Source organism: Entelurus aequoreus, linkage group LG27 (assembly GCF_033978785.1).
Source record: "Entelurus aequoreus isolate RoL-2023_Sb linkage group LG27, RoL_Eaeq_v1.1, whole genome shotgun sequence".
NCBI classification, from domain to species: domain Eukaryota; kingdom Metazoa; phylum Chordata; class Actinopteri; order Syngnathiformes; family Syngnathidae; genus Entelurus; species Entelurus aequoreus.
The window spans coordinates 35,912,525-35,940,318 of NC_084757.1; the positions used below are offsets into that span (position 1 = coordinate 35,912,525).

The 27,794-nt window shown below is 42.3% G+C and overlaps 1 protein-coding gene across 2 annotated transcripts in view; it reads right to left on the minus strand.

The window, feature by feature from the left end:
• Positions 1-27,794, minus strand: part of farp2 (FERM, RhoGEF and pleckstrin domain protein 2) — a 126,754-nt gene that overhangs the window by 7,972 nt on the left and 90,988 nt on the right. The window contains exons 14-25 of one of the 2 annotated variants that reach the window (XM_062038849.1): positions 24,795-24,979; positions 23,133-23,222; positions 18,092-18,225; positions 17,598-17,679; positions 12,929-13,166; positions 11,180-11,310; positions 11,039-11,107; positions 10,884-10,973; positions 8,771-8,791; positions 8,505-8,587; positions 8,302-8,420; positions 4,760-4,923 (exon numbers count right to left, since the gene is read on the minus strand). In XM_062038849.1, the coding sequence (XP_061894833.1) occupies positions 4,760-4,923; positions 8,302-8,420; positions 8,505-8,587; positions 8,771-8,791; positions 10,884-10,973; positions 11,039-11,107; positions 11,180-11,310; positions 12,929-13,166; positions 17,598-17,679; positions 18,092-18,225; positions 23,133-23,222; positions 24,795-24,979 (1,406 nt within the window). The remainder of the gene's footprint in view (positions 1-4,759; positions 4,924-8,301; positions 8,421-8,504; positions 8,588-8,770; positions 8,792-10,883; positions 10,974-11,038; positions 11,108-11,179; positions 11,311-12,928; positions 13,167-17,597; positions 17,680-18,091; positions 18,226-23,132; positions 23,223-24,794; positions 24,980-27,794) is intronic. The other variant, XM_062038850.1, reaches the window with a different exon arrangement.

Here is a 27,794-nt window from a genome sequence, read left to right on the forward strand (position 1 = left end):
GGGGGCAGCTCCGGCGAGACCGCGGGAGAGACCGAGACTGACCGAGCGAACAAGCGGGACAGAGAAAAGATGGAAGCAGAAGAGCGCAAAAGTGTTAGCCTGTTACGTGTGTATGCTGGACAGGAAGTGGAAGGGTTAGCATGTTACAGTGGACAGGAAGTGGAAGGGTTAGCATGTTACAGTGGACAGGAAGTGGAAGGGTTAGCATGTTACAATGGACAGGAAGCGGAAGGGTTAGCATGTTACAGTGGACAGGAAGCGGAAGGGTTAGCATGTTACAGTGGACAGGAAGTGGAAGGGTTAGCATGTTACAGTGGACAGGAAGCGGAAGGGTTAACATGTTACAGTGGACAGGAAGCGGAAGGGTTAGCATGTTACAGTGGACAGGAAGCGGAAGGGTTAGCATGTTACAGTGGACAGGAAGTGGAAGGGTTAACATGAAACAGTGGACAGGAAGTGGACGTGTTAGCATGAAACTGTGGACAGGAAGTGGAAGGGTTAGCATGAAACAGTGGAAAGGAAGTGGAATGGTTAGCATGAAACAGTGGAAAGGAAGTGGAAGGGTTAGCATGAAACTGTGGACAGTAAATGGAAGGGTTAGCATGTTACAGTGGACAGGAAGTGGAAGAGTTAGCATGTTACAGTGGACAGGAAATGGAAGGGCTAGCATGTTACAGTGGACAGGAAGTGGAAGGGTTAGCATGTTACAGTGGACAGGAAATGGAAGGGTTAGCATGTTACAGTGGACAGGAAGTGGAAGGGTTAGCATGTTACAGTGGACAGGAAGTGGAAGGGTTAGCATGTTACAGTGGACAGGAAGTGGAAGGGTTAGCATGTTACAGTGGACAGGAAATGGAAGGGTTAGCATGTTACAGTGGACAGGAAGTGGAAGGGTTAGCATGTTACAGTGGACAGGAAATGGAAGGGTTAGCATGTTACAGTGGACAGGAAGTGGAAGGGTTAACATGAAACAGTGGACAGGAAGTGGAAGGGTTAGCATGTTACAGTGGACAGGAAGTTGAAGGGTTAGCATGAAACTGTGGACAGGAAGTGGAAGGGTTAGCATGTTACAGTGGACAGGAAGTGGAAGGGTTAGCATGTGACAGTGGACAGGAAGTGGAAGGGTTAACATGAAACAGTGGAAAGGAAGTGGAAGGGTTAGCATGTGACATTGGACAGGAAGTGGAAGGGTTAACATGAAACAGTGGAAAGGAAGTGGAAGGGTTAGCATGTGACAGTGGACAGGAAGTGGAAGGGTTAACATGAAACAGTGGAAAGGAAGTGGAAGGGTTAGCATGTGACAGTGGACAGGAAGTGGAAGGGTTAACATGAAACAGTGGACGAGTTAGCATGAAACTGTGGACAGGAAGTGGAAGGGTTAGCATGAAACAGTGGAAAGGAAGTGGAAGGTTTAGCATTTTACAGAGGACAGGAAGCGGAAAGGTTAGTATGTGCGACTGGAATCAAGAAGAAGACTTAGCGTGTTACACTGAAAGGAAGAAGAGTTATTAGCATGTTACACTGGGAAAAAAAAGAGTTATGTGACACTGAAAAAAGAAGAGTCAGCATGTTAGACTGAAAAGAAGAAGAGTTAGCGTTTTAATACTGAAAAGAAGAGTTTTAGCATGTTGCACAGACAGGAAGAAGAGTTAGCATGTTACACTGAAAGAAAGAAGAAGAGTTAGCATGTTACGCTGAAGGAAAGAAGAAGAGTTAGCATGCTACGCTGAAGGAAAGAAGAAGAGCTAGCATTCAGACCAGTTGCCCGGACGTGTCATTTAATGAAGGTCCTCAAGAGACTTGTGCTGGCTCAGCTGAGACCCCTGGTGGCTCCTTCCATGGACCCTCTACAGTTTGTGTACTGTGGTCAGTGGTGTAGGTGCTCCACAGGGGACTGTCCTGTCTCCTTCCCTGTTCACCCCAGTGTGCACCTCAGACTTCCAGTATAGTCCCAGGTCCTGCCACCTGCAGAAATACTCTGATGACTCTGCTGTGGTCAGTTGTATCGGAGAAGGACATGAGTTGGAGTACAGGACACTGATTGCTGACTTTGTGGAGTAGTCTCAGGCGAACCAGCTGCTCCTTAATGTGGACAAGACCAAGGAGCTGGTCATCGCCATCTTGGAAAGATGGTGCCGCTGTAGCGGCTGCTGTTGGCTGGAGCTCTGTGCTCTTGTATCATCCTTTTGTGTTGATGTTTCCTTCTTGTTTTCTTGTTGACTTCTGCGGTGCTTTTTTTGTAAGCTTCTGGATCTGCCTACCGGGAGCCTTTTGGCCATGGAGACCAGCAGTTGGGTCTCTGCCACACCAGAGTCCGTTCGGAGAGACTGGAGGAGATGCGGATGAAGAGACAGGGCTGCAGAGCTGGCGCAGAGCGCCAGGACGGACAAGCTTCACAGTGTCTTGGCTGAATGAGTGTGTATCGGACACCTCAGTCTCCTTAGACAAATCCTTGCTCATCTATGCAGACTGGACACTGGCCGAGAGTTGGCGGGCGGGCGAGGGTGGAGTTGGCTCTCATGGTTGCTTCACAGTGTCTTGGCTGAATGAGTGTGTATCGGACACCTCGGTCTCCTTGGACGAATCCTTGCTCATCCATGCGGACTGGACACTGGCCGAGAGTTGGCGGGCGGCCGAGGGTGGAGTTGGCTCTCTTGGTTGCTTGACAGTGTCTTGGCTGAATGAGTGTGTATCGGACACCTCGGTCTCCTTGGACGAATCCTTGCTCATCCATGCGGACTGGACACTGGCCGAGAGTGGAGTTGGCTCTCTTGGTTGCTTCACAGTGTCTTGGCTGAATGAGTGTGTATCGGACATCTCGGTCTCCTTGGACGAATCCTTGCTCATCCATGCAGACTGGACAGTGGCCGAGAGTTGGCGGGCGGCCGAGGGTGGAGTTGGCTCCCTTGGTTGCTTCACAGTGTCTTGGCTGAATGAGTGTGTATCGGACACCTCGGTCTCCTTGGACGAATCCTTGCTCATCCATGCGGACTGGACAGTGGCCGAGAGTTGGCGGGCGGCCGAGGGTGGAGTTGGCTCTCTTGGTTGCTTCACAGTGTCTTGGCTGAATGAGTGTGTATCGGACACCTCGGTCTCCTTGGACAAATCCTTGCTCATCCATGCGGACTGGACAGTGGCCGAGAGTTGGCGGGCGGCCGAGGGTGGAGTTGGCTCTCTTGGTTGCTTCACAGTGTCTTGGCTGAATGAGTGTGTATCGGACACCTCGGTCTCCTTGGACGAATCCTTGCTCATCCATGCGGACTAGACACTGGCCGAGAGTTGGCGGTTGGCCGAGGGTGGAGTTGACTCTCTTGGTTGCTTCACAGTGTCTTGGCTGAATGAGTGTGTATCGGACACCTCGGTCTCCTTGGACGAATCCTTGCTCATCCATGCGGACTGGACAGTGGCCGAGAGTTGGCGGGCGGCCGAGGGTGGAGTTGGCTCTCATGGTTGCTTCACAGTGTCTTGGCTGAATGAGTGTGTATCGGACACCTCAGTCTCCTTGGACGAATCTTTGCTCATCCATGCGGACTGGACACTGGCCGAGAGTTGGCGGGCGGCCGAGGGTGGAGTTGGCTCTCTTGGTTGCTTCACAGTGTCTTGGCTGAATGAGTGTGTATCGGACACCTCTGTCTCCTTGGACGAATCCTTGCTCATCCATGCGGACTGGACAGTGGCCGAGAGTTGGCGGGCGGCCGAGGGTGGAGTTGGCTCTCTTGGTTGCTTCACAGTGTCTTGGCTGAATGAGTGTGTATCGGACACCTCTGTCTCCTTGGACGAATCCTTGCTCATCCATGCGGACTGGACACTGGCCGAGAGTTGGCGGGCGGCCGAGGGTGGAGTTGGCTCTCTTGGTTGCTTCAGTGTCTTGGCTGAATGAGTGTGTATCGGACACCTCGGTCTCATTAGACGAATCCTTGCGGACTGGACACTGGCCGAGAGTTGGCGGGCGGCCAAAGGTTGAGTTGGCTCTCTTGGTTGCTTCACAGTGTCTTGGCTGAATGAGTGTGTATCGGACACCTCGGTCTCCTTAGACGAATCCTTGCTCATCCATGCAGACTGGACACTGGCCGAGAGTTGGCGAACGGCTGAGAGGGGAGTTGGCTCTCTTGGTTGCTTTGTTGGGTCTGCTCCTGTCTCTGGCCATGCTGCGCGCACCCCAGCAGACGATGGCGTGGAACACCACAGAGGCCACTGCAGTGTAATTGTATTTGTTGTTGTTGTTGTTTTACTTTTTTAGCTGTATGTAGAAGCAGCTGGTTGCGTCAGCTCTGCTCTTTTAATATCCTTTGTTTTCTTTGATGTTTCCCTCTTATCCACATGCTTATGTGTGCTATGGCTATGAGTTTTTTCCCCCTTGGCCTCAGTCTCGACCCCCTCTCAAGGGGCCCAGGCTTAGACTTAATTTTTTAATTTGTTTCCCCTGAGGAAGCTAAGGTCCTTTAATGTGTGCAGCAAGCTGTTGGAGATCTTTTGTGGCCAGTGCCCTGTACCAGTGGTTGTGTTGGGGGAGCAGCACCAGCAAAACGGACTTCAACCGGATGGACAAACTGATCCGGAAAGCCGGCCAAACTATTGGCACGCGGTTGGAGGCGTTTGTGTCAGTGAGGGACAGGAGGACACTGGACAAACTGCTGGCCATCATGGACAATCCTGCCCACCCACTTGAGACACTTGAGGGACTCATACGGTAATATGGTGATTATGTTGATGGTGATTATGGTGATGGTAATGATGGTGATGGTGATGGTGAAAGTACCTCCACAGCCAGGCTGTGATCAGACATGGACACGCTGGTGTTGCGGTGCCAACACACGTGCATGGTGGTGTTGGCGCGGTGGTGCGTCTGCTTGTCCAGCGACGTGTGGGAGGAGTTCATGTCGTCCTCAGACTCCTGCTCCACCGACACCTCGTCTGAGGACCCTGAGGGAGGGGGAAGGATGGGGTGGGGAGGGCAGGGTGGGGAGGGGAGGGGGTGAGGCAGGACAGGGGGACGCTGGCACGCTCACTGGTCACTTCATTAGGTACACCATTGCATTGCACCCAATTGCAAAAGTCCTGCTTTACAAAAGATAATAATGATGGTCACCATCATGGAGGTTTACGTTTTTTTGCAGCAGAGTTTGATTATTTTGTGGATTTGATGCGAAATAAGTTTTGGGTGTCCTAACTTTAGGTTCATCTGTTGATATAAAGTAAAAACATTTAAGTTTTATGCTCTTTTTGTCAAAGAAAAAACAGGGTTTTTTTGGTGGCAAAACACAAAATATGCAATATTTCCCCCAAAAAATATTTAAAAGTGGAATATTTGATCCTGCGATGAGGTGGCGACTTGTCCAGGGTGTACCCCGCCTTCCGCCCGAATGCAGCTGAGATAGGCTCCAGCACCCCCCGCGTCCCCGAAAGGGACAAGCGGTAGAAAAATGGATGAACGGATGAAATATTTGATGTGAAGTCATTGGAGCCTTAAATAGTTCATGGTAATGATTAATAACATTGATTTTGAGTCGTTATTATTTTTTGAGCGATGACAGTTTTAAAGAAATAAATCCAATAGGAACCCACTCATAAAATGTTAAAAATAAGTCATACATTTTTCTTTTTTTTTAACTTTCAAATAAAGAATAACAAAAACGTATTATCGATGAATCGGTCGGAAGTAAGTCGAGAGATTTAATCTCTTTAAAAGACTTTATGTTTTTGTTATTAATTAATGGCTTTTTTTATTATTATTTGTTAGTTTGATCAGAGCCCTTTGTGTCAAACATAAACCAATAAGACATTTACCTTGAAGTAATTGGAGCCTACCCATCAGGCACAAGACATTGAAACAACGTTGAGAACTTGTTGAATTATGTCCTGATGTTGGGCAACTCAAACTTAACGTTGAAACAACATGCTTTCCGACAACGTTGATTCAATGTCAGGTTGTGACGTTGATTTGACCATTGAAATTCGGTCATTTCCCAACCAATATTCCACAACACAAATACAACGTTGAAACAACATACTTTTTGACGACGTTTAATCAATGTCGGGTTGTGACGTTGATTTAACATTGAAATTTGGTCATTTCCCAACCAATATTCTACAACACAAATACAACGTTGAAACAACATGCTTTTTGACAACGTTGATTCAATGTCAGGTTGTGACGTTGATTTAACATTGAAATTTGGTCATTTCCCAACCAATATTCTACAACACAAACACGTTGAAACAACATACTTTTTGACAACGTTGATTAAATGTCAGGTTGTGACGTTGATTTGACCATTGAAATTCGGTCATTTCCCAACCAATATTCCACAACACAAATACAACATTGAAACAACATGCTTTTTAACAACGTTGATTCAATGTCAGGTTGTGACGTTGATTTAACATTGAAATTTGGTCATTTCCCAACCAATATTCTACAACACAAACACAACGTTGAAACAACATACTTTTTGACGTCAATCAATGTTGGGTTCTGACTTTGATTTGACCATTGAAATTTGGTCATTTCCCAACCAATATTCCACAACACAAATACAACGTTGAAACAACATACTTTTTGACAACATTAAATCAATGTCAGTTTGTGACGTTGATTTGACCATTGAAATGTGGTCATTTCCCGACCAATATTCTACAACACAAACACAACGTTGATTAAATGTCAGGTTGTGACGTTGATTTGACCATTTAAATTCCGTCATTTCCCAACCAATATTCCACAACACAAATACAACGTTGAAACAACGTGCTTTTTAACAACGTTGATTCAATGTCAGGTTGTGACGTTGATTTAACATTGAAATTTGGTCATTTCCCAACCAATATTCTACAACACAAACACGTTGAAACAACATGCTTTTTGACGTCAATCAATGTTGGGTTCTGACGTTGATTTGACCATTGAAATTTGGTCATTTACCAACCAATATTCCACAACACAAATACAACGTTGAAACACCTTGCCTTTTGACAACGTTAAATCAATGTTGGGTTGTGACGTTGAAACAACATACTTTTTGACAACGTTGATTCAATATCAGGTTGTGATGTTGATTTAACCATTGAAATTTGGTCATTTCCCAACCAATATTCCACAACACAAATACAACGTTGAAAGAACATGCTTTTTGACGACGTTGAATCAATGTTGGCTTCTGACGTTGATTTAACCATTGAAATGTGGTCATTTCCCAACCAATATTCCACAACACAAATACAACGTTGAAACAACATGCTTTTTGACGACGTTAAATCAATGTCAGGTTGTGACGTTGATCTGACCATTGAAATTCGGTCATTTCCCAACCAACAACGTGGATCCAACGTTAGACGCCAACGTTGTCTCAATCTACAAACACAACTATTTTGCGAGGTTGCTTGAAAGTCACTTTTTTTAAAGGACATGTACGTATAATCAACGTCGTATCAACGTCTGGTGCCTGCTGGGTTGAAAAGGTCAATAACTCATAACATTGATTTTGATTGATTATTATTTTTTGAGCAATGAAAGTTTTGAAGGAAAAAACGTGTTACATTTCGCATGTTTGTTCTTATATTCCACTTGTGAGAATGTAAGTTATCACAAAAAACTTTTGTGTTGAAATGAGTTCCAGGCAAGAAGACAAAAGCTGTCTTTGAAACCTACCAAGAGTAAGGCTCGTAAAACTCCACTGTGTGGGGGGGCGGGGGGGGGAGCAAGATGAAGGTTTTCCTGTGTTCTTTCATGTATGGTAATCAACAGAAAGATGTTGTTCTTACCCATGGACTTCAAAGCGGAGAGATGACAGGATCTGCCCAATTTCCAGACGACCTCTTTTTGAAGTATTTTACGAACTCTTTTTGAACTATTCTATGGACCTCTTTTTGAACTATTTTACGAACTCTTTTTGAACGGACCTTTTCTGTGAATTGTTTACCACCTTTTCTGTGAACTTTTTGCGACCTTTGTCCTTTGGGAACAGTGGTGGCCATGTGGTCGGGGAGGGTCCAAAATAAAAGGAGGAGGCATGCAATCTTTTGACAGAGCGTGGTGAGATAGTGTACAAGGGTACAGTGTAAAGGCGACTCTCCTCAATATTGAGTCCGAATTGAATTCTGTCTCTGTTTGATTCTTTGCTTCTCGTCTTGTTTAATAAATGTCATCAGTGTTTGAACCTGACACCACTCATTAAGGGGGTTTTTTTAATAGAATTTTTAGAATATGCCACAGGTGGTAAAAATGTGCAGCTGAACCGCACTTTTGGCTCGTACAGGCGTGCCTAATAAAGCGTCCAGTGAGGGTAAGGTCACATGACTCACGGTTGGAGTGGTCGGCCAGGCCGGCGTCCAGGAAGAGTCCGGACTTGTCCTGGGACTTCTTGGCCAGGTCTATGGCCATGTTGAGGTCCTCGATCCACTTGCTCATCTCCACCTTGGAGCTGCCACAAGGTCAAAGGTCAGTTAAGGCGGCGAAGGAGAGCGAGGCCCCCCCCCCCCCCACCCCGCCGGTTGAAAGTCGTCACCTCGCGGCCACCACCACGGTCCTCTGGGCGGAGTAGATGGTGAAGCAGTGAGGCACCGACCACTCCTTCTCGCTCTCCTCCACCTGCACACACAAGGTTAGTCAGACAAGCCCCGCCTCCTCCCGTCTTAAAGGGACAGACACCGTCAGCAAGCGGCACATTTCATGACTCTGCCAACTCCTTTGGGACTTGGGCGTGCTAAAGGAGGGTGCAGGAGGAGGGGGCGGGGCTAGAGTGTCCAGGCTGGTCCAGCCCGGCCAACTTACCGGTGCGTCCAGAATTATGATCTGCGGCCGTAAAGTGAAGCAGAGACACGCAGCGTTAGCACAAGTCCACCTGACCCTCTAGTCAGTGGGACCCCCTGGGGTGTGACACACCCGGGGAACATGCTTTATCAGTATCATGCAGGATTAGGCTTCCAAACGTGCTCATTCCTCATTTGGATTCAAAAATAATTAGCACACATTCATTTTTCTTTAGTAGGTTCAAGCGTTTATTGAATTAATATATGAATGTATATAATATAATATAATAATATAATGAATTAATACATCATTTATTGGGTTTATTTAATTGGATGTTTTTTTACACTGAAAATTTCAGTAGCATTTTTTAACAGTGAATTTTTCCTGCACCATTTTTTTGCACTAAAGCTTTCTGCATCGATTTTTTTACACTGAATATTTCCGCACCACCTCTTTTTTTTTACACTGATTGTTTTCTGCATCAATTTTTTTTACACTGAATATTTCCTCACCAAATTTTTCTACAATGATTTTTTTCTGCACTGATTTTTTTTTACACTGAATATTTCTGACCAAATTTTTTACACTGATTTTTTTTCTGCACCTTTTTTTTTTTAACACTGAATTTTTCCTGCACCACTTTTTTTTTTTTTTACACTAAAGTTTTCTGCATCAAATATTTCCGCACCAATTTGTTTTATTTTTACACTGAATATTTCCAAACCTAATTTTTTGACATTAAATTATTCTGCACCATTTTTTTACACTGAATATTTCTGCACCAAGTTTTTTTTAAGTGATTTTTTTCAGCACTGATTTTTTTACACTGAATATTTCCGCACATTTCTCTGAACCAATTTTTTCTTTACATTTAAAATTTCCGCACCAAATTTTTTTACACAGATTTTTTCTGCACTGATTTTTTTCACACTGAAAATTTACGCACATTTTTTTTTACACTGAATATTTCCACACACATTTTTTTTACACTGCACCAAATTTTTATACACTGATTTATTCAGCACTGATTTTTTTTAACACTGAATTTTTCCTGCACCATTATTTTTATTTTTTTCTGCATCGATTATTTTCTGCACTGATTTTTTTACACTGAATATTTTCCCCCCAGCTTTTTTTTTTAACACTGATTGTTTTCTGCTTCAATTTTTTTACACTGAATATTTCCGTACAAAATTTTTTCTACACTGATTTTTTTCTGCACTGATTTTTTTTACACTGAATATTTCCACACAAACATTTTCTGAACCAATTTTTTTTTACATTTTAAATTTCCGCACAATCTTTTTTACAGATTTTTTGACACTGAAAATTTCCGCACGGATTTTTATACACTACATTTTCCTGCACCAATTTTTTTTTACACTGAATATTTCCGCACAATTTTTTTTTTACACTGAATATTTCTGCACCAAATTTTTAGACACTGATATTTTTCAGCACCGATTTTTTTAACACTGAATTTTTCCTGCACCATTTTTAAAAAATAATTTTGCACCACATTCTTTTTACACTGAATATTTCCGCACCACCTTTTTTTACACTGATTGTTTTCTGCATCAATTTTTTTACACTGAATATTTCCGCACCAAATTTTTCTACACTGATTTTTTTCTGCACTGGTTTTTTTTACACTGAATATATCCGCACAAAATTTTTTTACACAAAATTTCTCTGAACCAATTTTTCTTCTACATTTAAAATTACTGCACAATTTTTTTACACTGATTTTTTTCACCCTGAAAATTTACGCACCAATTTTTTTTACACTGAATATTTGCGCACAAATTATTTTTACACTGCACCAAATTTTTATACACTGATTTATTCAGCACCAATTTTTTTAACACTGAATTTTTCCTGCACCATTTTTTTTGCACTAAAGTTTTGTGCATTGATTTTTTTACACTTAATATTTCCGCACCAAATTGTTCTAAATTGATTTTTTACTGCACTGAATATTTTATTTTATTTTTCTGACCAAATTTTTTACACAGATTTTTTTTGTGCACCTCTTTTTTTGACACTGAAGCTGGATCATCTTCAAATGACGCGTGGGAACGTCGGAGCTACCTTTTTATACACCAAGGTCAAACTCACGGGTGTGGATACTCACAATCATGGCGTGAAGAGGCAGCTGTCCGTGAACTTTGAACTGGTTGGTGGCCGTCACACCCTTGCTGGTGTAGAGGAGCATGTCTGAGAACTAAGAGAGCACAGCAGCAAAGTTATATCTCATTGTTACGTCTCACCTTGCAACGATGGACCTACCAGGAAGAACATCCTCTGCTGAAGACCCTTCTTGGTCAGCTTGTACAGACATCCCTCACGTATGAACTCCTGACCAGCAAACACACCATTAAACACCACACCATTAGACACCACACCTTGGTGTCACACCACTATACTCACTCTGCCGGGTGTGGTCAGGTTGTCCACTCCGATCAGGTCTCGCTGCAGTTCCGTCAGTTTCTGGAAGTTCTCCAGCCGGATGAGACTGCTCTGCAGCTGCGTGGTCATGTCCGCCACCTCCTTCAGGGCCTCTGCACACAATCAAGTCCTCCTGTCACTCCTCCACAACAAAGTCCTGGTTTTGGGAACTTGGAAGAATTTTAAATCCTAAAAACCGCACAATTATAACTTGATTTTTCACCAGAAAAACTAGCTTTTAGTACAGTAGTTTTATGAATGGAACGCAAAATTCCCACGGCCAGCCCTCCTGTGAAGGCATCACCAGCATGTTGTAATAGTCAGTTAAAAGGTGGTCTTCCATGACCTCTACTGGCCCCACAGAGGTACTGCAGGTCAGAACATTTTAAATGTTGTTACTGAGCCTTCAAGTTCTACTTACCTGCTAGCAATTAGCGCACCAGCTGCCAGCTATCATTACGTTATCATTAACGTGCCAGTTGCCATCTGGCGATTAGCACATTAGTTAACCAGCGATCAACGCACCAGTCGTCAGCTAGCGATTAGCACATCAGTTAACTAGCGAATAGCACACAATTTGTCAGCTAGCGATTAGAGCACCAGTTTCCAGCTAGCGATTAGCGCCCTAGTTGGCTAATGATTAACACACCCTTTGTCAGGTAGCGATTAGAGCACCAGTTTCCAGCTAGCGATTAGCGCCCTAGTTGGCTAATGATTAACACGCCCTTTGTCAGGTAGCGATTAGAGCACCACTTTCCAGTTTCGCGCGCCACTTACTTAGCAGGCTATTAGTGCGCTAGCAATTAATGTGTCAGTTAGCCAATGATTAACGCGCCGGTTGTTAGCTAGTGATTAGCACTCTGTCAGCCAACTTTTAGCGTGCCAGTTGTCAGTTAGCGATTAGCGCGCTGGTTGTCAGCGAGCTATTAACGTGCCGGTTGTCAGTTAGCGATTGGCACTTTAAGATTCAGCTAGCAATTAGCGCGTCAGTCGTCAGCTATCACGTAGTACATCAGTTAGCTAACGAATAGCACACCGATTGTCATCTTGCCATCAGCGTGTCAGTTGTCAGCTAGCAATTAGCGTGTCAGGTGAAAGCTAGCGATCAGCGTGTCAGGTGAAAGCTCGCGGTTAGCGTGTCTGGTGAAAGCTAGCGATTAGGGGCACTAACCTCCAGCTTAACGCCTCAGTTGGCTAGTGATTACCACGCACTTTGTCAGCTAGCGATTAGAGCACCAGTTTCCAGCTAGCGATTCGCGTGCCACTTACTCAGCAGGCTATTAGTGCGCTAGCAATTAACATGTCAGTTAACCAGTGATTAACGCGCCGGTTGTTAGCTAGTGATTAGCACACTGTCAGCCAGCTTTTAGCGTGCCAGTTGTCAGTTAGCGATTAGCATGCTGGTTGTCAGCGAGCTACTAACGTGCGATTGGCGCTTTAAGATTCAGCTTGCAATTAGCGCATCAGTTAGCTAACGAATAGCGCACCGATTGTCAGCTTGCAATTAGCGCGTCAGTTGTCAGCTAGCAATTAGCGTGTCATGTGAAAGCTAGCGATTAGCGTGTCTGGTGGAAGCTAGCGATTAGCGTGTCTGGTGGAAGCTAGCGATTAGGGGCACTAACCTCTAACTTAGCGCCCCAGTTGGCTAGTGATTAGCGCGGCAGTTGTCATTTAATTGATGAGGTGTGGATACGTGTTGATAAGGTGTGATGTCCTGTCCAGGATGCTCACCCCTGCAGTGGTGGTGGTGAGGGTGAGAGGGTGAGTAGTGCGTGCAGAGGCGCTGCAGGATGAGCTGGTAGTGCATGAGGCGCTGGATGGGCTTGAGCAGGAAGGTGTTGAGAGGCAGGTAGCACACCTTCTGCAGCTCAAACTCCTTGTAGACCGTCTCCAGCTTCTTCACCTTCCTGCTGCTCTGCTCCAGCTCACTCAGCACCTGGTCGTGCTGCTGCAGGTACACCGTCAACTCCTGCTGGCACACACACACACACACGCTGGCTGGGTGGGTGGGTGGGGGCGTGGGGGCCAGGAGGAGCAGGAGGAGGAGGAGGTGGAGGAGGAGACACAGGAGGAGGAGGAGACACAAGAGGAGGAGGAGACACAGGAGGAGGAGACGCAGGAGGAGAAAGAAGAAGAGGAGGAAGAGACACAGTAGGAGGAGGAGACACAGGAGGAGGAGACACAGGAGGAGGAGACACAGGAGGAGGAGGAGACACAGGAGGAGGAGGAGACACAGGAGGAGGAGACACAGGAGGAGGAGACACCGAAAGAGGAGACGCAGGAGGAGAAAGAAGAAGAGGAGGAAGAGACACAGTAGGAGGAGGAGACGCAGGAGGAGAAAGAAGAAGAGGAGGAAGAGACACAGTAGGAGGAGGAGACACAGGAGGAGGAGACACAGGAGGAGGAGACACAGGAGGAGGAGACACCGAAAGAGGAGACGCAGGAGGAGAAAGAAGGAGAGGAGGAAGAGACACAGTAGGAGGAGGAGACACAGGAGGAGGAGACACAGGAGGAGGAGACACAGGAGGAGGAGACACCGAAAGAGGAGACGCAGGAGGAGGAGACGCAGGAGGAGGAGACACAGGAGGAGGAGACACTGAAAGAGGAGACGCAGGAGGAGGAGACACAGGAGAAAGAGACGCAGGAGGAGGAGATGCAGTAGGAGGAGACGCAGAAAGAGGAGGAGACGCAGGAGGAGGAGGAGATGCAGGAGGAGGAGACGCAGGAAGAGGAGGAGACACAGGAGGAGGAGACACCGAAAGAGGAGACGCAGGAGGAGGAGATGCAGGAGGAGGAGACGCAGGAAGAGGAGGAGATGCAGGAGGAGGAGGAGATGCAGGAGGAGGAGACGCAGGAAGAGGAGGAGACGCAGGAAGAGGAGGAAACGCAGGAGGAGGAGATGCAGGAGGAGGAGACGCAGGAAGAGGAGGAGACGCAGGAGGAGGAGGAGACACAGGAGGAGGAGACACGAGGAGGAGGAGACGTATGAGGAGGAGGAGACACAGGAGGAGGAGACACGAGGAGGAGGAGACAGGAGGAGGAGACGCATGAGGAGGAGACACAGGAGGAGGAGGAGGAAACACAGGAGGAGGAGGAGACACAGGAGGAGGAGGAAACACAGGAGGCAGAGGAGACACAGGAGGAGGAGGAGACACAGGAGGAGGAGACGCATGAGGAGGAGACACAGGAGGAGGAGATGCAGGAGGAGGAGGAAACGCATGAGGAGGAAACGCATGAGGAGGAGACGCAGGAGGAGGAGACGCAGGAGGAGGAGACGCATGAGGAGGAGACACAGGAGGAGGAGATGCAGGAGGAGGAGGAAACGCATGAGGAGGAAACGCATGAGGAGGAGACGCAGGAGGAGGAGACGCAGGAGGAGGAGACGCATGAGGAGGAGACACAGGAGGAGGAGATGCAGGAGGAGAAGAGACACAGGAGGAGGAGGAGGAGACGCAGGAGGAGGAGGAGACACAGGAGGAGGAGGAGGAGACGCAGGAGGAGGAGGAGACACGAGGAGGAGGAGACATAGGAGGAGGAGGAGACACAGGAGGAAGAGGAGACACAGGAGGAGGAGATGCAGGAGGAGGAGGAGACACAGGAGGAGGAGGAGGAAACGCATGAGGAGGAGACACAGGAGGAGGAGATGCAGGAGGAGGAGACGCAGAAAGAGGAGGAGACGCAGGAGGAGGAGGAGATGCAGGAGGAGGAGACGCAGGAAGAGGAGGAGACACAGGAGGAGGAGACACCGAAAGAGGAGACGCAGGAGGAGGAGATGCAGGAGGAGGAGACGCAGGAAGAGGAGGAGATGCAGGAGGAGGAGGAGATGCAGGAGGAGGAGACGCAGGAAGAGGAGGAGACGCAGGAAGAGGAGGAAACGCAGGAGGAGGAGGAGATGCAGGAGGAGGAGACGCAGGAAGAGGAGGAGACGCAGGAGGAGGAGGAGACACAGGAGGAGGAGACACGAGGAGGAGGAGACGTATGAGGAGGAGGAGACACAGGAGGAGGAGACACGAGGAGGAGGAGACAGGAGGAGGAGACGCATGAGGAGGAGACACAGGAGGAGGAGGAGGAAACACAGGAGGAGGAGGAGACACAGGAGGAGGAGGAAACACAGGAGGCAGAGGAGACACAGGAGGAGGAGGAGACACAGGAGGAGGAGACGCATGAGGAGGAGACACAGGAGGAGGAGATGCAGGAGGAGGAGGAAACGCATGAGGAGGAAACGCATGAGGAGGAGACACAGGAGGAGGAGACGCAGGAGGAGGAGACGCATGAGGAGGAGACACAGGAGGAGGAGGAGACACAGGAGGAGGAGGAGGAGACGCAGGAGGAGGAGGAGACACAGGAGGAGGAGGAGGAGACGCAGGAGGAGGAGGAGACACGAGGAGGAGGAGACATAGGAGGAGGAGGAGACACAGGAGGAAGAGGAGACACAGGAGGAGGAGATGCAGGAGGAGGAGGAGACACAGGAGGAGGAGGAGGAAACGCATGAGGAGGAGACACAGGAGGAGGAGATGCAGGAGGAGGAGGAGACACAGGAGGAGGAGGAGACACAGGAGGAGGAGACGCATGAGGAGGAGATGCAGGAGGAGGAGGAGACGCAGGAGGAGGAGGAGACACAGGAGGAGGAGGAGGAGACGCAGGAGGAGGAGGAGACACGAGGAGGAGGAGACATAGGAGGAGGAGGAGACACAGGAGGAAGAGGAGACACAGGAGGAGGAGAAGACACAGGAGGAGGAGGAGGAAACGCATGAGGAGGAAACGCATGAGGAGGAGACACAGGAGGAGGAGACACAGGAGGAGGAGACGCATGAGGAGGATGAGACACAGGAGGAGGAGGAGGAGACACAGGAGGAGGAAACGCATGAGGAGGAGACACAGGCGGAGGAGACACAGGAGGAGGAGACACAGGAGGAGGAAACGCATGAGGAGGAGACACAGGCGGAGGAGACACAGGAGGAGGAGACACAGGAGGAGGAGACACAGGAGGAGGAAACGCATGAGGAGGAGACACAGGAGGAGGAGACACAGGAGGAGGAGATGCAGGAGGAGGATGAGACACAGGAGGAGGAGGAGGAGACACAGGAGGAGGAAACGCATGAGGAGGAGACACAGGAGGAGGAGATGCAGGAGGAGGATGAGACAGGAGGAGGAGGATGAGACACAGGAGGAGGAGGAGGAGGAGACACAGGAGGAGGAAACGCATGAGGAGGAGACACAGGCGGAGGAGACACAGGAGGAGGAGACACAGGAGGAGGAAACGCATGAGGAGGAGACACAGGAGGAGGAGACACAGGAGGAGGAGACACAGGCGGAGGAGACACAGGCGGAGGAGACACAGGAGGAGGAGACACAGGAGGAGGAAACGCATGAGGAGGAGACACAGGAGGAGGAGACACAGGAGGAGGAAACGCATGAGGAGGAGACACAGGCGGAGGAGACACAGGAGGAGGAGACACAGGAGGAGGAAACGCATGAGGAGGAGACACAGGAGGAGGAAACGCATGAGGAGGAGACACAGGAGGAGGAGACACAGGAGGAGGAGATGCAGGAGGAGGAAACGCATGAGGAGGAGACACAGGCGGAGGAGACACAGGAGGAGGAAACGCATGAGGAGGAGACACAGGAGGAGGAGACACAGGAGGAGGAGATGCAGGAGGAGGATGAGACACAGGAGGAGGAGGAGGAGACACAGGAGGAGGAAACGCATGAGGAGGAGACACAGGAGGAGGAGACACAGGAGGAGGAGATGCAGGAGGAGGATGAGACAGGAGGAGGAGGATGAGACACAGGAGGAGGAGGAGGAGACACAGGAGGAGGAAACGCATGAGGAGGAGACACAGGCGGAGGAGACACAGGAGGAGGAGACACAGGAGGAGGAAACGCATGAGGAGGAGACACAGGAGGAGGAAACGCATGAGGAGGAGACACAGGAGGAGGAGACACAGGAGGAGGAGATGCAGGAGGAGGAGACACAGGCGGAGGAGACACAGGAGGAGGAGACACAGGAGGAGGAAACGCATGAGGAGGAGACACAGGAGGAGGAGACACAGGAGGAGGAAACGCATGAGGAGGAGACACAGGCGGAGGAGACACAGGAGGAGGAGACACAGGAGGAGGAAACGCATGAGGAGGAGACACAGGAGGAGGAAACGCATGAGGAGGAGACACAGGAGGAGGAGACACAGGAGGAGGAGACACGGGAGGAGGAGACACAGGAGGAGGAGACACAGGAGGAGGAAACGCATGAGGAGGAGACACATGCGGAGGAGACACAGGAGGAGGAGACACAGGAGGAGGAAACGCATGAGGAGGAGACACAGGAGGAGGAAACGCATGAGGAGGAGATGCAGGAGGAGGAGACACAGGAGGAGGAGATGCAGGAGGAGGAGGATCTGACCTTGAGAGCACACATGTTCTTCAGCATCACGTCACCAATCCTCTGGTAGTCTCCCTTCACGTGAGCGTTGGAGCGTCCCTCCCTGTGGACCACACCACCTGCTGACTTAGTCTGCAAGTACACCACCCGCCACTAGAGGGCACCCACCAGAGAGCAAGTACACCACCCACCACCAGAGAGCAAGTACACCACCCACCACTAGAGGGCACCCACCAGAGAGCAAGTACACCACCCACCACCAGAGAGCAAGTACACCACCCACCACTAGAGGGCACCCACAAGAGAGCAAGTACACCACCCACCACTAGAGAGCACCCACCACTAGAGAGCAAGTACACCACCCACCACTAGAGGGCACCCACAAGAGAGCAAGTACACCACCCACCACTAGAGAGCACCCACCACTAGAGAGCAAGTACACCACCCACCACTAGAGGGCACCCACCAGAGAGCAAGTACACCACCCACCAGCAGAGAGCAAGTACACCACCCACCAGAGAGCCAGACGCTGGTCCAGTTCCTTGAGGAATCCTCTGTGGAAGTCATAGATGGGGTCCATGTTGGAGAAGAGCAGAGTCATCAGTCCTTCTGGCATGACGTTGTCCTTCATCACTGCACTGCGGAACCACTGGAGGGCAGCAGAGAGACATATGTAGGACCACACTAGAACCACTGGGGGCAGCAGAGAGACATATGTAGTACCACACTAGAACCACTGGGGGCAGCAGAGAGACATATGTAGTACCACACTAGAACCACTGGGGGCAGCAGAGAGACATATGTAGTACCACACTAGAACCACTGGGGGCAGCAGAGAGACATATGTAGTACCACACTAGAACCACTGGGGGCAGCAGAGACACATATGTAGTACCACACTAGAACCACTGGGGGGCAGCAGAGAGACATATGTAGGACCACACTAGAACCACTGGGGGCAGCAGAGACACATATGTAGTACCACACTAGAACCACTGGGGGCAGCAGAGACACATATGTAGTACCACACTAGAACCACTGGGGGGCAGCAGAGAGACAAACTTGGATCTGTAGGCTGTTATTTCTTTAAAACTGTCATTGCTCTAAAGATAATGAATGAAAATCAATGTTATGAATTATTGATCTAGTTAAAGCTCCTATTACTTCACATCAAATATTACACTTTAAAATAATTTGAGGAAAATATTATATATTTTGTGTGCTTGTCGTATAAAACTAGTTTTATTTGACAAAAAGGGAATAAAACAAAAATAAACATGAAATATATAATAAAAACACCTTCTAACTGACTAATATATTAGACGTTGATTTTGAGACTCAAGAGTTGAAATGAAAAAAAAAACATTATTTTTTTTTTTTTTAAATGAAGAACTTATTTTTTAATACTGAGTGGGTCTTTTTTGGTCCCTAATCATTTTATTTTATTTTTTTTATTTTTTTACCGTCATTGCTCAAAAAATAATAATGAATCAATGTTATGAATTATTGATCTAGTTAAGGCTCCAATTACTTCACATCAAATATTACACTTTAAAATATTTTTTGGGAGGAAAATATGTCATTTGTGTGCTTGCTGTATAAAACAAGTTTTATTTGACGAAAAGGGAATAAAACAAAAAAAAAACATGAAAAAATATATATACAAAAAACCTAATTGACAAATAGATTAGAAGTTGATCAAGAGTTGAAATTAAAACTTTTTTTTTTTTTTTTTAAACAAATTACATTTTTAACAGTTAATGAGTGGGTCCTTTTGGGTCCCTAGTAAAAAAAAATTTTTTTAACAGTCATTGCTCAAAAAATAATATAGAATAAAAATCCTCCTATTACTTCACATCAAATATTACACTTTGTAATATTTTTTGAGGAAAATATGATGTATTTTGTGTGTTTTATTTGACGAAAAGGGAACACAACAAAAATAAAGATGAAAAAAATAATAAAAAACCTTCTAATTGACAAATAGATTATTATTATTATTATTATTAAAAGTATTATTATTATTAGAAGTGTGTGAATGTGTGTGTGAATGGGTGAATGTGGAAATACTGTCAAAGCGCTTTGAGTACCTTGAAGGTAGAAAAGCGCTATACAAGTATAACCCATTTAGCATTTATCATAATATAAGTTGATCATTTCAACTCGAGTTGAAATTATATAATAAAAATAAAAAAATATATTTTTTTAAACAAATGTCCCTTTTTTTTAACACTTTATGAGTGGGTCCTTTTTTGGTGCCTAATAATGTTAGTGGTATTTTTTTATTTTTTTTTAACGTCGTTGCTCAAAAATAATAATAAATTAAAATCAATGTTATGAATTATTGATCTAGTTAAGGCTCCAATTACTTAGCATCAAATATTACACTTTAAAATATTTTTTGGAGGAAAATATATATTTTGTGTGTTTGGCGTATAAAAATAGTTTTATTTGACGAAAATTTAATAAAACATGAAAAAATGATTAAAAATACCTTCTAAATTGACAAATAGATTAGAAGTTGATATAATAAATAAAATAAAATAAAAATAAATAAAAATAAAAATAAAAATAAAAAATAAAAATAAAAAAAAGACGTTGATATAATAATTTCAACGCTTGAGTTGAAATTATATAATAAAAATCATTTTATTTTTTTAAACAAATTACCCTTTTTTTTACATTTTATCAGTGGGTCCTTTTGGGTGCCTAATTTTTTGTGAGTTTTTTTTTTTTAACCGTTGTTAAAAAAATAAAAAAAAAAGAATCAAAATCAATGTTGTAATGAATTATTGATCTATTTAAGGCCCCATTTACTTCACATTAAATATTACACGTTGGAATATTTTTGAGGAAAATATATATTTTGTGTGTTTGCCGTATAAAACAAAAAGGGAATAAAACAAACAAAAATAAACATGAAAAAAATAATAAAAACGTATAATTGACAAATAAATTAGAAGTTGATAAAAAAAGAGTCAAGAGTTGAAAGTAAAAAACATTTTTTTAATCACTTTTTTAATTTCAGTAGAATTTTTTTTTTTTAACTGTCATTGCTCAAAAAATACTAATGAATTAAAAACAATGTTATGATTTGTTGATCTAGTTAATTACTTCACATCAAATATTACACCTTAAAATAGTTTTTGAGAGGAAAATATGTCATTTGTGTGCTTGCCGTATAAAACAAAAATAAACATGAAAAAATATATATATAAAAAAACAACTTTTTTTAAACAAATGACTTATTCTTAACACTTAATGAGTGGGTCCTTTTGGGTCCCTAGTAATTTTAGTGGGATTTTTTTTTTTAACAGTCATTTCTCAAAAAATAATCAATATTATGATTTATTGATCTAGTTAAGGCTCTAATTAGTTCACATCAAATATTGCACTTTGAAAATATTTTTGGGGGAAATATATATTTTGTGTGTTTGGCATATAAAAATAGTTTTATTTGACGAAAATTTAATAAAACGTGAAAAAATTATTAAAAATACCTTCTAAATTGACAAATAGATTAGAAGTTGATATAATAAATAAAATAAAATAAAAATAAATAAAAATAAAAATAAAAAATAAAAATAAAAAAAAGAAGTTGATATAATAATTTCAACGCTTGAGTTGAAATTATATAATAAAAATCATTTTATTTTTTTAAACAAATTACCCTTTTTTTTTTACATTTTATCAGTGGGTCCTTTTGGGTGCCTAATTTTTTGTGAGTTTTTTTTTTTTTAACCGTTGTTAAAAAAAAAAAAAAAGAATCAAAATCAATGTTGTAATGAATTATTGATCTATTTAAGGCCCCATTTACTTCACATTAAATATTACACGTTGGAATATTTTTGAGGAAAATATATATTTTGTGTGTTTGCCGTATAAAAAAATGAGTCTTCTTTGACAAAAAGGGAATAAAACAAACAAAAATAAACATGAAAAAAATAATAAAAACGTATAATTGACAAATAAATTAGAAGTTGATATAAAAAGAGTCAAGAGTTGAAAGTAAAAAACATTTTTTTAATCACTTTTTCAATTTCAGTAGAATTTTTTTTTTTTTAACCGTCATTGCTCAAAAAATACTAATGAATTAAAAACAATGTTATGATTTGTTGATCTAGTTAATTACTTCACATCAAATATTACACTTTAAAATATTTTTTGGAGGAAAATATATATTTTGTGTGTTTGGCGTATAAAAATAGTTTTATTTGACGAAAATTTTATAAAACATGAAAAAATTATTAAAAATACCTTCTAAATTGACAAATAGATTAGAAGTTGATATAATAAATAAAATAAAATAAAAATTAAAATAAAAAATTAAAATAAAAAAAAGAAGTTGATATAATAATTTCAACACTTGAGTTGAAATTATATAATAAAAATCATTTTATTTTTTTAAACAAATTACCCTTTTTTTTTTTTACATTTTATCAGTGGGTCCTTTTGGGTGCCTAATTTTTTGTGAGTTTTTTTTTTTTAACCGTTGTTAAAAAAAAAAAAAAAGAATCAAAATCAATGTTGTAATGAATTATTGATCTATTTAAGGCCCCATTTACTTCACATTAAATATTACACGTTGGAATATTTTTGAGGAAAATATATATTTTGTGTGTTTGCCGTATAAAAAAATTAGTCTTCTTTGACAAAAAGGGAATAAAACAAACAAAAATAAACATGAAAAAAATAATAAAAACGCATAATTGACAAATAAATTAGAAGTTGATATAAAAAGAGTCAAGAGTTGAAAGTAAAAAACATTTTTTTAATCACTTTTTTGATTTCAGTAGAATTTTTTTTTTTTTAACTCATTGCTCAAAAAATACTAATGAATTAAAAACAATGTTATGATTTGTTGATCTAGTTAATTACTTCACATCAAATATTACACTTTAAAATAGTTTTTGAGAGGAAAATATGTCATTTGTGTGCTTGCCGTATAAAACTAGTTTTATTTGACAAAAAAGGGAATAAAACAAAAATAAACATGAAAAAATATATATATAAAAAAAAAACTTTTTTTAAACAAATGACTTATTTTTAACACTTAATGAGTGGGTCCTTTTGGGTCCCTAGTAATTTTAGTGGGATTTTTTTTTTTAACAGTCATTTCTCAAAAAATAATCAATATTGTGATTTATTGATCTAGTTAAGGCTCTAATTACTTCACATCAAATATTACACTTTGAAAATATTTTTGGAGAAAATATATATTTTGTGTGTTTGCCATAAAAAACAGGGTTTGGACAAAAAAGGGCAAAAAACATTTTAAAAAAAATACTTTATATTGAGTTGATCTAGAGATTTAAGCGTTGAATAATACAAAAACAATACTTATTTTAGGAAAAAAATCTATAAATTGTATTGGTTTTGAAGATGAAAAAATACCTAAATTATTTGGCAAAATGATTTTTTAGGGTGTGGCCCTCAGTTGGACCCCCTGATGTCCATCTATCTCTCAGGTCAGCACAGTCGCTCCTCCACTCGTCTTCATGAAGCAAAAAAGTATCAGCTGGGAGACTTCAAGTGGGTATAAAAGAAAGCACGTACCACCGTGATGACCTCCAGGTCCTTCAGGTACGTCCTCTCCGTGGTTAGAATCTCCTTGGCAATAAAGTAGGCCTTGTCAGTGGGGTATCTCTGAGGAGGAAGGAAGACAAAGTTGTCAGTGGAGTATCTCTGAGGAGGAAGGAAGACAAAGTTGTCAGTGGGGTATCTCTGAGGAGGAAGGAAGACAAAGTATATTACTGCAGCAATATAGTTGCGAAAGTTAAGGATTTATGTGATTTCTGATCGCTTGTGAGGGCACTAAAGGAACTGTGTGTGTGCATTTGACTTTTTAAATTTTTTATTATTATTAAAGCAATATAGTTGTTAAAGTTAAGGATTTCTGATCGTTTGTGAGGGCACCAAAGGGATTTCTGTGTGTGTGCATTTGACTTAAAAAAAAAAAAAGTTTATTATCGCAGCAATACAGTTGTTAAAGTTAAGGATTTTTGTGATTTCTGATCATATGTGAGGGCACCAGAGGAACTTCTGTGTGTGTGCATTTGACTTCAAAAAAATGTTTATTATTATTGTAGCAATTTAGTTCCTTATGTTAAGGATTTTTGTGGTTTCTGGTCGTTTGTGAGGGAACCAAAGGAACTTCTGTGTGTGTGTGTGTGTGTGTGTGTGTGTGTGTGTGTGTGTGTGTGTGTGTGTGTGTGTGTGTGTGTGTGTGTGTGTGTGTGTGTGTGTGTGTATTTTTACTTTTTTTAAATCTTTATTATTGTAGCAATATGGTTGTTAAAGTTAAGGATTTCTGTGATTTCTGGTCGTTTGTGAGTGCACCAAAAGAACTTCTGTGTGTGTGCATTTGACTTTTTTTTAAAAATGTTTGTTATCGTAGCAATATGGTTGTTAAAGTTAAGGATTTCTGGTCGTTTGTGAGGGCACCAAAGGGACTTCTGTGTGCGTGCATTTGACTTAAAAAAAAAGAAAGTTTATTATCGCAGCAATACAGTTGTTAAAGTTAAGGATTTATGTGATTTCTGATTGTATGTGAGGGCACCAGAGGAACTTCTGTGTGTGTGCATTTGACTTAAAAATTGTTTTTATTATTATTGTAGCAATTTAGTTGCTTATGTTAAGGATTTATGTGGTTTCTGGTCGTTTGTGAGGGAACCAAAGGAACTTCTGTGTGTGTGTGAGTGTGTGTGTGTGTGTGTGTGCGTGTGCGTGTATTTTTACTTTTTTAAAATCTTTATTATTGTACCAATATGGTTATTAAGTTAAGGATTTTGGTGAGTTCTGGTCGTTTGTGAGGGCACCAAAGGAACTTCTGTGTGTGTGCATTTAACTTTTTAAAAATCTTTATTATTGTAGCAATATGGTTGTTAAAGTTAAGGATTTCTGGTCGTTTGTGAGGGCATCAAAGGAACTTTTGTGTGTGTGTGTGTGTGTGTGTGTGTGTGTGTGTGTGTGTGTGTGTGTGTGTGTGTGTGTGTGTGTGTGTGTGTGTGTGTGTGCATTTGACTTAAAAAATTGTTTTTATTATGTACCAATATGGCTGTTAAAGTTAAGGATTTCTAGTCATTTGTGAGGGCACCAAAGGAACTTCTGTGTGTGAAGCAGACAGTACTGCTTCCAACACTGTTGAAGGACCTCGGACACAAAATGAATGACAATGTGCGTTTTTTGTGGGTTTTTTTGGCAAAGCAAGCGGCGTACCTTCCTCCTCCCCTCCTCCTCCTCCTCCAGTCTGCCATTGCTGCCCACCTCGCTGGGGGCGGGGCTTTGCAAGGGCGAGGAGGCCTGGCCCGGCAGGCTGAGCGTGGACATCTGGAAGGAGGGCGACAGGCAGAGGGGGCCCTTGGCGTCCGAGGGCGAGAGCTGCGGGGAGTCCACCGTCGTGTCTGTGGAGGGGGCGGAGTCAACGGTTAGCATTAAAACATCAGCGAGGGGGCGGAGACAACAATTAGCATCAAGATGCCAGCAAGGAGGAGACAACAAATAGCATAAAGACACTAGCGAGGGGGCGGAGTCAAGCGAGGGGGCGGAGTCAACAATTAGCATCAAGACACTAGCGAGGGGGAGGAGTCAACAATTAGCATCAAGATGCCAGCAAGGAGGAGGAGACAACAAATAGCATAAAGACACTAGCGAGGGGGCGGAGTCAACAATTAGCATCAAGACACTAGCGAGGGGGAGGAGTCAACAATTAGCATCAAGATGCCAGCAAGGAGGAGGAGACAACAAATAGCATAAAGACACTAGTGAGGGGGCGGAGTCAACAATTAGCATCAAGATGCCAGCGAGGGGGCGGAGTCAACAATTAGCATCAAGATGCCAGCGAGGGGGCGGAGTCAACATTTAACATCAAGACGCCAGCGAGGGGGAGGAGTCAACAATTAGCATCAAGACACCAGCGAGGGGGAGGAGACAACAATATATATATAAAACTTATATACATATATATATACATACATATGTATATACAGTATATACATTATATATATATATGTGTGTATGTATATATATATATATATACATACAGTATATACATTATATATATATGTATATGTATATATGTGTATATATATATATATGTGTATATACATCTATATGTATATATGTGTATATATATGTATATGTATATATGTGTATCTATATATATATACATCTATATATATATATATATATATATAGATGTATATATATGGATATATATGAATATGTACGTATACAGTATGAATATATATATGTACGGTATGTATGTTTATGTATATATATATATATATATATATATACATATACATACATATATATTCATATATATATACATACATATATATACATACATACAGTATATATACACACATATACATATATATATATTCATATATATCCATATACTGTATATATATACACACATACATATATATCCATATATATACACACATACATATATATCCATATACATACATATACCTACATATATATATATATACACACACATATACCTATATATATATATATATATATATATATATATATATATATATATACCTATATATATATATATATATATATATATATATATATATATATATATATATATATATATATATATATATATATATATATATATATATATATATATATATTCATAGCTAAAATCTCTAAATCACGTTCAGGTCCAAGTGTTGAATAAATATATTATATTTATATAAAAAAAATGACTTATTTGTAACATTTTTATGACTGAGACCCCTCTGGGTCCCCGGGGACCAAACTTGAGGGTAACACTTAATGTAAAAAAAGATGTTATTAATATGAAAAAGGCTTTAGTTTGTCAGTAATAAGAGTTTGGTGTGAATCTCTCTCTGCGGTCAGCACAGCTGCTCTCTCGCTTGTCTCAATGAAACAAAAAAAAAACAAAAAAAAAAGAAGAAGAAAAAGTGGGAGTGGAGAAGGCCGACAGGGAAGGGAAAAAAAGAAGTCTCTCCGTGACCCGGAAATAATTGCTCGCAACTAATGAGGAATGTGGTCCGTGTGGAGGGCGTGGAGTTGTTTATGCACAATGTCAGGCGGCGGCAGCATGGTCGGGGGGGGGAGGGGAGAGGGAGGTTTCTTTGGAAAGACTTTGGCTACAAGCCTGTCCAAACAACACACACACACACACACACACTTAGTGAGAAAGTGTGCATGTTTGCCAACACAACCGCGGCGAGTCAACGGCTTCTCCTGGCGTGACGTAGCGTTTAGCGCTCAAAACGCCGTTTTCCGGAGGCCGTGGAAACCCAATCTGTCATGTTCTGGGATTTTCAAGCCTTTTAAAAGGATTGCAACCCCCTCTAAAAGAAGTCGGACATGTGCGCTACCCAAAAGTCGGGACTTTATTGTTGAGTAGGGGAACATACACACATTAGGTACACTTTTACTTAGCTTTTGTCAATACATGCTCGGTGCAGTTAGCTTTAGTCTACATGTTGTCATGGAAATAAAAGCAGCACAATAAGTCCTTTTTAATCTTAAAAAAAAAAAAAGTATGCTACCCGTCTGCCCTGGCTTGTAAGGATACAGCGCTACCTCGGGATTCCAGCTTACAGGTTTTTGACGAATACAAGCAGTCTCTTGGCTAATTCGAGTGAACCCCAAAACAAAATAACTTTTTTTAAAAAGGATACTTTAGTAATAATAAAAAAAATTTTTTTTTTAAAAAAAAGGATTCTGTAGTTAATTTTTTTTTTTTAAAGAATACTATAGCGATAACAATATTAATAATAATAAAAAAGGATACTGTTGTAGTAATAATAAAAATACAAATATATTTAAAAAAAGGATACTGTAATAATAAAAAAAATAATTAAAAAAAGGATACTGTAGTAGTAATTTTAAAAAAAAGAATACTGTAGTAATAATTTAAAAAAATAAAAAAAATAAAATAAAGGATACTATAGTAATAATAAAAATTTAAAAAAGGATTCTGTAGTGTTTTTTTTTTTTTTTTAAAGAATACTGTAGTAATAACAATATTAACAATAATTTTAAAAAAAGGATACCGTGGTAGTAATAATAAAAATACAAATACATTTTAAAAAAAGGATACTGTAGTAATAATTTTAAAAAAGAATACTGTAGTAATACATTTTTTTTATAGTAATAAAAAAATAATTAAAAAAAGGATACTGTAGTAATAATTTTTGTTTAAAATACTGTAGTAATATA